This window comes from Heloderma suspectum, chromosome 6 (genome assembly GCF_057233095.1).
Source record: "Heloderma suspectum isolate Gila_16-S chromosome 6, 16-S_ref, whole genome shotgun sequence".
Taxonomy (NCBI): Eukaryota; Metazoa; Chordata; class Lepidosauria; order Squamata; family Helodermatidae; genus Heloderma; species Heloderma suspectum.
Genome location: NC_139463.1, coordinates 49914456 through 49924476, shown reverse-complemented (window position 1 = coordinate 49924476; position 10021 = coordinate 49914456). Strand labels below are relative to the sequence as shown.

The 10021-nt window shown below is 51.7% G+C and overlaps 1 protein-coding gene across 3 annotated transcripts; it reads right to left on the bottom strand.

The window, feature by feature from the left end:
• Positions 1–364: 364 nt before the first annotated feature.
• Positions 365–9735, bottom strand: DOK2 (docking protein 2). 3 transcript variants are annotated; one of them, XM_084807184.1, is made up of 5 exons: positions 9400–9735; positions 7027–7323; positions 5314–5419; positions 3831–4006; positions 365–2391 (listed from the first exon to the last, which is right to left on the bottom strand). In XM_084807184.1, exons 1-5 carry the CDS (start codon positions 9568–9570, stop codon positions 1495–1497), a joined length of 1647 nt encoding a protein of 548 aa, XP_084663310.1. In that variant the 5' UTR covers positions 9571–9735; the 3' UTR covers positions 365–1494. The 3 variants fall into 3 exon arrangements, with proteins under 3 accessions (XP_084663310.1, XP_084663313.1, XP_084663314.1); XM_084807187.1 differs by lacking the exon at positions 5314–5419 and having other exon boundaries at positions 6975–7323; XM_084807188.1 differs by lacking the exons at positions 3831–4006; positions 5314–5419 and having other exon boundaries at positions 9400–9733.
• Between the last annotated feature and the right edge of the window lie 286 nt (positions 9736–10021).

The following is a 10021-nucleotide window of genomic DNA, read 5'->3' as shown; positions in this document are numbered from 1 at the left end:
CTCAAAGTGGGCGAGATGAAACAATGATCTGGTGGTTCCACAGTTGGCTACAGAATTGGACTCCAAGAGTGCTTATCAATGGGACCTTCTCAAACTGGGGAGAGGTAATGAGTGGGGTACCGCAGGGCTCAGTCCTGGGCCCAGTGCTCTTCAACATTTTTATTAATGACTTGGAGGAGGAGGTGCAGGAAATGCTGATCAAATTTGCAGATGACACAAAATTGGGCGGGATAGTTTGGAAGACAGAAACAAAATTCAAAGTGATCTGGATAGACTGGAGCACTGGGCAGAAAACAACAGAATGACATTTAATAGGGATAAATGCCAAGTTCTGCACCTAGGAAAAAGAAACCAAATGCACAGTTACAAGGTGGGGGATACGTGGCTCAACAACACTACAAGCGAGAAAGATCTTGGAATTGTTGTCGATCACAAGCTGAATATGAGCCAACAATGTGATGTGGTTGCAAAAAAGGCAAATGCTCTTTTGGGCTGCATTAATAGAAGCATCGCTTCCAAATCCCGGAAAGTACTAGTTCCCCTCCACTCAGCACTGGTTAGGCCTCATCTGGAGTACTGTGTCCAGTTCTGGGTACCACACTTTAAGAAGGGTGCAGACAAACTGGAGAGGGTTCAGAGGAGGGCAACGAAGATGATCAGGGGACTGGAAACAAAGCCCTATGAAGAGAGACTGATAGAACCGGGCCTGTTTAGCCTTGAGAAGAGAAGACTGAGGGGAGATATGATAGCGCTCTTCAAGTCCTTGAAAGGTTGTCACAGAGAGGAAGGCCAGGCTCTCTTCTCAATCATCCCAGAGTACAGGACATGGAATCATGGGCTCAAGTGACAGGAAGCCAGATTCCGGACCATTAAAAACTTCCTGACTGTTAGAGCAATCGGACAATGGAACCAATTACCTAGGGAGTTGGTGGGCTTTCCCACACCGGAGGCGTTCAAGATGAGGCTGGACTGCCATCTGTCAGGGATGCTCTGACTTGGATTCCTGCATTGAGCAGGGGGTTGGACTTGATGGCCTTGTAGGCCCCTTGCAACCCTACTGTTCTATGATTCTATGATTCTATGTCCAGTGACCACATGAGATGAGTGGGAGAAGATCATGGCTATGTGCTGATTTTGAAAAATGTGAGAAATAACTTGCAAAACAAGCAAACAATTACAACCCAACCGTACATGTGTTTATAGAATATCTATATATTGTATTCTTCAGTCTTAAATATACCTAAAGTCTCAAAAAAAAGAAAAGAAAAAAGCAGAGCAAAGGCGTAACACATCACCCGGTTCTTCTCCTTCAAAATTGCTTTGTCTCTGTTTAAGGGCGCTTTCTGCTGGATCTGCTCACCCATGCAGTAGTGACGGCCAGAAAGCTTTTTCTATAAACCTGAGTTCAGAGAGAGAGAGAGAGAGAGCAGGGGCTGGGGGCTGTATCCTGACAGTCTCTTCTGATTGTCTTCTGCCAGGCAGACCCCCACCTCCTCACTGTGCATTCTTCTTATTCTTGAACCTCAGGATCACATTATCATATGCTGTTCCTCCAAGCCCAGTTTTGTCTTGCCCAGGTAGCTGGACTGGGGCACATGCTCCCATCTTGGGCACAGAGTAGTCATCCAGGCAAGGGTTGTAGGGGAATTCATGGCCAACGGGGTCCTCCGCCATGGCCTGCAGCCTCCAGGCCTCCCCTTTGATTTCCTGGGGTTCATCATAAACCACATGGACCAGAACCTCTGGGTCATCATATATATGTTCTGGCCCAACACAAGCAGGAGCCAGGCCCAGTGCATCAGTTCCATCGTATGAGACAGATGGATGTGGTGCCTCTTGGTTGCTGTGTAGGGGGTGGCTGCCACCCACACTTCCCAGTGATTTAAAGGCTGTATCAAATGGCTCTGCATACTCTAGCTCTGGTACCACCTGCGGTGCCACCATCTTTCCTGACCGTTTCCACACCTTTAGTCCATACTGGGGATCTTGTCTGGAATGGGATTCAGACAGCTGCACAGATGGGCTCTTGGTGTTGGACAGGGGGCAGCTGGCCGTGGGCTTGACTGGGTTGCCCTTAGCCGGCTTCCTCTGCCAGCTGGACTCCAAGGGCAGTGACTTTGTGCCTGCTGTGTGAGATGGAAGCCCCTCGTCCTGCGCCATGGCTTGGTCTCCTCCATCATACTTGGCCTGGCTAGTGGCCCCGGCAGGAAGGGCAGCACTTGAGCACGTGTTGGGAGAGACCCCCAAGCATGGATCGCTCATCCCAGAGTCCTTCTGAGCACGGATGGCAGCTTCAATTACTTGGATGATTTCCCTGCCCTGCTTGGTCGCAAATTCAAAGCTGCCTTCCCCAGAAATGCACCTCCGCCCTGCTTCAAACGAGAAGATCACCTAGCGGGAGAAGAAACACAAGGAGTTCCTGGGGCTCAGCAGCTGCAAAGGCTTCGCTTCCTGTGGTATTTAGGCCCACAAAGGGCTGCAGAGAGTAGATGGGGTTCAGGGAAAAGTGGATATATTTCTGTCTCCATGGCCTACAGGCAAAGCTTGAGGCATGTCTACACTACCAATGGAAAGGGTCTCGAAAGCTCTTCACCTGACATGGCTTCCAGTCATGGGAATTCTAGCGCAAATTCTAAAAGAATTCTCAGAACTTTCATGAAGGTTTTTTGTATGGCTCCCAGGTTTTTTGAGCGGAAGCCATGACTTCTATTTGCAGCATACTTTCCATTGGACACTGAAATCATGTGGCAGCTGTGTAAAAGGTGTGTGCCACGTGAGGGCTCATTAGGAAAGGGATCAAACGTAAAACTGCCAATACTGCAGCTGAGGATACGTCTGTCTATGGCTACTAGTAGTTGCAATGGCTATATGCTACCTCCAGGATCAGAGGCACCAGGCCTCTGCATGTCAGTCACGGAGAGGGCTACGGCCTGACCCAGCAGGGCTCTTCGTATGATCTACTGAGGTTGAGGGAGGAGCAGCAGGGGGCGGGGGAGCGGAATGGTGCCAGGAAGGGCCTGGTAGAGGACCAGCTGGCTGCTCTGTGCCCCAGGGCTTAGCCAGCAGCTTCCTGCACTCGGTGTCCTGGATCTCAGCAGCAGAATGACAGGATTCTCGACTTGGAAGGGCCACTTTGCCCACTAACCACTGAGTCCAAGCCCCTGGCCTAAAGCAGGAGAGCCTCAAGCCAGGCAGGTTGTACATACAATTTCCCCCTAATGGGGCAAAGGCGAGGGGGAGACTAATTGGGAAAACGGTGCTGGGAGAAGTGTTGACCCCCCTTTCCTGAGCACTACATCATTGATCCAGATCCATACACACACACACACACACACACAACTGCTGTTTGCTAAAATTTAAAAGGACGGGAGGTCCAGTCACAGGCCTCTGTCATCTCGGCTAGTCTGACCCTAAGCCTGGCTCCTGGGCTCCCCTGCTATGCCAGTGGGCCCCCCATGGCAACAGGTGGTGGGCGAGCCCAGCTCCCCCTCCCGCCCTCCATCCTACATCTTATGAAGTCCACTCCTGGGGGGCAGGCAGGTGGGCAGTGCCCCTCCACACTGGGCAACGAGAGGAGGCGGAAGAGGCAGCAACACTGGCAGTGTGGATGGAGGAGGACATCGGGGCGGCAGTGTGCCGGGGTGGGGGCAGCGGTGAGGAGATGGCACTGGGCTGTCGGCAGCTGCCCAACAGTGACACCAGGCCTGGTTGGAAGCAGCAGTGGTCAGGCACTGAGCACCCTGAATGGACTCGGTCTGGGACAAATACCTCATCTGCCCAATGGAGGGACTGGCCCTAGAAAGGCCATGTTAACTTCCCACCTCAAGTACCTTGTCATGACCAAATCGCCGCAGGAACTTGTATGGCCAGGAGTAGAGCACGTCCCCGTTCTGCAGGTCACATAGTTCCAAGGCGTTCGCGTTGGCAGACAGAAGAAACCTGCCCCAGAGCCGACAACGCTCAGAGGCCTGTGTTGCCCTCACTGCCACAGGAAACTGCTTCTCAGCTGGTGTAAGGGAACACGAGATGATCTGGCTCGCACAGATTACCCACAGAGGAATGCCTGCATAGCATGCTCTCTGGGTCGCCATCCTGCTGAGTGCTGCCAAGAGCAACAACCTCCTGATCAACCCAGGCCCACCACCAACATGCTGGGGAAGGAAGGAACCATGTCCCCCATCACTAAGACACACACCTGTGACTGCCCCAGGCTTGGCAAGCCCCCACATGTATGTATGTATGTATTTCATTTCTATACCGCCCAATAGCCGAAGCTCTCTGGGCAGTTCATGTAATGACACACCTTGCCCTAAACACTGCCTGGATCCCAGCAGCAGGTGGAGGAAGCAGCTGCCGATGTACAGGAGGTGTTGCAGGGGAAAGCGAGCGAGGGGGGATTCCACAGCCGGAGAGGGCTGGCTGGCCACTGGGAGAAGCCAGTGTTTGGCTCTGTGTCCTGCTCTCCGCCAGGCACTGGAGCCCTTCATCACCATCTTCCTCCTCCGTGTCCAGGTCCCGGTCCTCTCTCACACAGGCAGATCCCCAGGTATTGTGCGCTACAAGCCTGGCTTGCCCACAGTGCCATGGGGCCGGGAGCAAGGGACCGGTGGAGGGAGTAGGAGCAGGAAATGGGGAGGTGCTGATAAGTGCCTGGGCTGCACCAAGCCATTGGGAGCTGCCTCAGATCTGCACGAGGCTCAAGTCTGCAAAGCCGCAAGGCAGGAAGAGGGCAAGCCAGAGCGGCTGCAGAGGCGGATTTTCCGTGACACCTTGGTCAGAACACAGCGTTGAGCGTGCACTGCAGCCTCAAGAGGGAAAGAGGCTCTGCTTCTAATGTTGCTCCTGTGAAGGCAGGCTCACAGGGGGGCGAGGGCAGCACACATATGCCCAGCCCCACCTCTTGGGTATAGAGCCCCAAGTGGAACAAAAGCCGCAGGTTCAAATCCCTGCTCAAGAATGCACCTCAGGCTGGATTTGTGCAAGTCGCTCTGACAGCTGGAGGGGCTGGAGGCGGGTGCTTTGTCCTCTTGCCTTTAGCGCCTCACAGGTAAGCTACATGCAGCCTCCAGCCCACTCACCACCATCCCCAAAGGTGGGGCACAAAACCAGGAATGCTCTCTTGCTTCTCTCCCATCTTCTCAGGCCTTAAATTGGGCTTGCCAGTGACCCTGCCTTGTCTGGCTTACGCAGCTCGCCTCTCCCATACACTGTTGCCTTCCATGGATCTGTCCTACGTAACCTCTCCATCTCCAGCGAGGAGGAGGAGCAGCCTACTCTCTGCCCACTGCCAGGTCTCTGGTGCTCTTATCCTACCTTTGCACGTGGGGCCGTACAGGGAGTTCTCTGCCATGGGGAGGGCCATGCCCCTGCCTTGCAGGATGTCCTTCTCCTGCATCACCTTACAGTCTTTGCTGCTTCTCTGGAACCCAAAGAGAAGAGGATCTGCCATGAGCAAAGAGCACCCAGGGGCCAGCTGTGCTCTGCTAGCCTTCCCCAGTAAGAAAACCCACTCCCACCCCTTCCATGTGAGAAGGGCTCCCTTTGAGGAGTGGCCTGACATGGGAAAATGCTGCTGGAGCTAGACGCTGAACCTGGAGCAAGAATGGCAACCTTTCAGTACTGCACAGATGCTCCTGGCCAGCTTCAGACTTCTGTATGGCTGACCCACTACACTGAAAGCGTCACCGACCTTTGGTACGATGCCGCTCTCTCAAGCCCTGCGAAGCAGCTGGGCCAGGGTGCTGAGAAACTGCCAGTGGTGCAGCCAGTGTTGGGGCTAAAGTCTGTCCACCCGCCGCCCCAGGCCACCCAGAAAGCTGCAGGTGATGGGGCAGCAGCAAACCGGCCCGGCCCCAGCACCTGGGCTGGCCTGGGCCTGCTGCGGCTTGCTCGGGCCGCCACCGCCACAGCATCCACGCCTGCTTCAAATTTTAAAGAACGTGTTCTAGTCCAGGGGCAGCTGCAATACCTTGGAATCCTGTTAGCAGGATGCACATGGCCGCAGATGCTCGTTTTGTTATTTTTACTTTAAATGCGATCCCTGTTGAGAACAAAACAGTGCTTGTTCTCAAGAAGCGTCAAGTCAGCAGAAGCAAAGTCCATTATATTCCTGTAGTCGTGATGGTGCTATGATTTAAGCGAGTTTACAATGAAAAACTGCACATTCTCAGAGTATTTCGCAGGGCTGGCAAATGATTGTTGCTTTGTGGTCTAACATATCAGGAATGCAGAAGCAGCAGTAATGGGGTGGGGGGGAGAGAAATGTTAGTTGTGCTGCTTCACAACTGAGGGAATACACATGGCAGCATGGCAGTCTAAAGCCCGCCCCCTCCCCCCGGCCAGGATCTACAGTGACCCAGCTGCACCAATGGAGACCGCCTCATGATGCCTCCTCTTCCTGCTTGGAAGAGGGAGCTCCGAAAAGTGGGAGGGGGGCGTGGAAGGGAGGGGAAAGATGTGGGTTTTAAAAGATGGTTGAAGCTGGGCAGGTAGAGGAGCTGAAAGAAGAAATACAGTTGGAGGAGGAGGAGAAGCAGAGAAGACCGAGGGTGCAGAGCTGCTGAGAATGGTAAGGGAAAGCCCCAGAGCGATGAAGACAAGGGAAGGGACAGGACGCCCCCAGCCAGGGAGGGATGACGAAGCTCCGCTGCAGCAGAGGCCAGCCACAGCATCCGGTCCCCCCTCCTGCGCCTCATCCTGCTAATAGGGCTCCAAGGTATTGCAGCCAGTTTATAGCAACTGCCTGGGGTGTGTGCATTAGACAAGGTGCCCAACTTTCATTGGATCCTGAACACGAGCCATGCCGGAGGCCCTTGCTCCTTCTCTGCCGATAATTATTCCGTTCAGCATCTTGGACATTCTGTTCCATGCCATCACAACAGCTCTTGGCTCTCGCTGCCAGCAACGGGCCAGCGACAGACTGTGTCTACTCTGTTCAATACACAGCAGGATGAGGCCTGGTCTCCCCAGCTCACCAGACACATCTCCTGGACCAAGCAGCTCCTCTGGGCTGGCCATGATCCTCACCGCAAAAGCATGCTCACAAAGCTCCAGGATCCAGTCAGCGGCTTCAGCTCTCTCAGCTGCCAGCAGGTAGCACTTCCCAGTGGTCTCAAGGAGGAAAGGGGTTGTCTCCTTGGGGCTGTGGACTTCTCCGCTGGCCTCAGCCACATGCACACAGTCATCCAGCCTGATGAGGCGCCTGCTGCTCTCCCCTCGCCTGGCCTTCTCTGCAGCTGGAGGCCGAGAGCCCTCCAGGAGCTCCAAGTGGGCCGAGGCACAGGCCTCCTCCCTGTACAACACACCCCAGAACTTCCGCCACTTCTGAGAAGAGAAAAAGCAGGTGAGGGTTCAGTGTGGGTCTGCCCCGCTCTTCTCCACACAACGCCTCCAAGGCATTTGCAAAGCTGACCTGCTCTGCACGCCCAACTCACCATTCACCTAGGAGCTTCACTTGTGACCTATTTGGGTCAAGTATGGACATTCCCCGCACTTTTGATCTTACAGACCCCCCACCCCCATTTCTTTTCGGCCACCAGAAACTGCTAGAAGGACAGGAAGATTTGGGCAGCACCCATTTATTTATTTTCTTGGGAAGCCTTGATGAGGGAATGACTGCAAAACAACTATAAACAGACAAAATACCAGACATTCGTTCTGCATCAGAACGAATATCTAGTATTCTAACAGTCCCCAGCTAGATGCCTCTGGAACACCATAAGCAGGACCTGTGGACAACAGCTGCCCTCCTCAGGTATTCAGAGGCCCAAGGTTCCATGCTCAAATATCGTAGCATTGGTATTCTGATAAATCCTTTTATGGTCTAACCTGCTTTAAAAGCCACCTTCGCAGGCAGCCATCACAACCTCCTATGCTAATGAATTCTATATGCTTTGTGTTCCATGAAGAAAAAGCTTCCTTTCCCCAGACAGTTTTATCATCCAAAGGTGTATATTGGACGGACTGGCACATTGCACATTGGTGGTTTGTTCATTAGCACCCTGTCTTTCTGCAAATGCAACCAAAACAGCATACAAATATCAAAAACAACCATGTTAACATTAAAACAATAAAATCAAGATTAAAAATACAATACAGTGTTTGGCAGCACTAAAACAGTATAAAAACAAATTAGCAGAACAATCATTAATCAAATAACCCTCTGAATTTTCTTTAAAAAATGTTTCAGTTCCCTTCTAAAAATGGGAAGAGGGAGCTTTCCCTCTTCCCAGAGATAGTATTCCTCAACTGCAGGACCTCCACTGAGAAGGCCCTGTCTGTGATACTCTTCAGCTGAATTTCTAGTGAAGATATGCCAGACAGCAGGGCCGCAGACGCCAATCTTGAAGGTTCAGACAGGTCCATGTGAGCAAAGGTGGTCCTTAAAGTATCTTAGGTCCAGGCCATTCATAGCTTTAAAGGTTAATACCAGCACTTCAAATTGAGTCTCAAAATGAACAGGTAATCAACTAGGTACAACTAGGTGAACTAGGTACAAGATTCACGTGATGTGCTCCTATCATTGTGCACCAGTCAGCATCCTGGTAGCTGCATTTTGTACTTCCCGAAAAGCCAGCCCAAGCATGGCAATAATGCACCCAGATCAAATTGCCAGTGGCCCTGGGAAGTCCCCCCTCCCTTCATTTGTAAAGTTTGTGTTTTCTCTTGAGCTTCTTCAGGCACTTTCCTGTACACAACAACTGTTTGTTCCATAGTGTGGTTGAAGCCATAACATAGATCTGCATCACCCAAACCTGTTGCTGACTTTGTGCCCCACCTCACACAGTTTTTCCAGCCCTATTTTAGCTCTTGCTGTCAGGTCCTGGACTTCTCAAAAGGTCATTTGCTGCAGTGGTTGTGAGTGGTGGGAGAACCAGATGATAAGGGGAACTGGGGGCCATGAGCATCTCAAGAGACCTACATGCAGGCCCAAACAATTCCAGAAATGCCTGTTGTAAGACTATGATATAGTCTATTCCTAAGCAACTATGCCCCATGAATTTCAACAGAATTCACTGCAGAGTAATTGTTCAAGGTTACATTATTGGGTGTGGGGGGGGGGTCACGCACATGCGCATGCTTAGCCCTATGTTCAACTCAGCTCAATGAAGCTGGGAAAGTTTAGGGGGGAGATATTCGTACTTATCATTGGCACTCAGGACATAGGAACAATTATCTGTTAGGGTAAGCATTGCAGCAAGGCATGTTCTACAATTTGGCAAGATCAGGGGGTCTCTCATGGGGGTGCATAGTGTGCCGCTCTGAAAGCCTGGGGAATGCTGCTCCCAGAAGACGAGAGGTTCCAGTGACCAGCATGGATCTGTGACCAAAAGAAGCCCATCGGCTGAAGCATAGCTGTATGACTCAAAGCAATGTAACTCAAGCGCCCCTGGGCCTCACCTTCCCAAAAGTCTGCTGCTGCTGCAGGTAGAGTAAGCCTTTCTTCACCACTGCCTCTTCCATCCTCACGCAATAGCTGAATATCCACCACGCCGACAGGCACTCTTTCTCCAGCCCTCTCTCAGCTTTTTCCTCTCCTGCTCCCTGCTTCTCTACTGGTGCGTTGTGCATTCACTGTTTTTCAGTGACTTGCTTTCTCCCCACTGACCCCGCCCGCCGCTGCCACCACTGCCTTTCCTCTCTTTCTAAAAATCATGCTTCATATGTCAGCTTCCTGTAGTTGTGATCATACAAAAAAGGTCAGAAACAGAAGCATTAGCAGATCACTTATACAAACACACATTTTGTGCGTGAACATCATATACACGACACTCCAAAAGTGGATTGCACAACTCACTTATTACTATTTGTGTATTTGATTTCAATATTTTATTTCAGTATTTTAATTTTATGGTGTTTAATAACTGATATGGAATGGCTTCCAACGCTGATGGACAGTCATGCAGTCATGTTTAATACTGACACAGTATTTTATCGCTGACGCCAATAGTGTCACTCTTGCCACATTTTGAGCAGTCACAGTTAGATTCTGCCACACAAACTTATGGTGGTCAGGAACTGT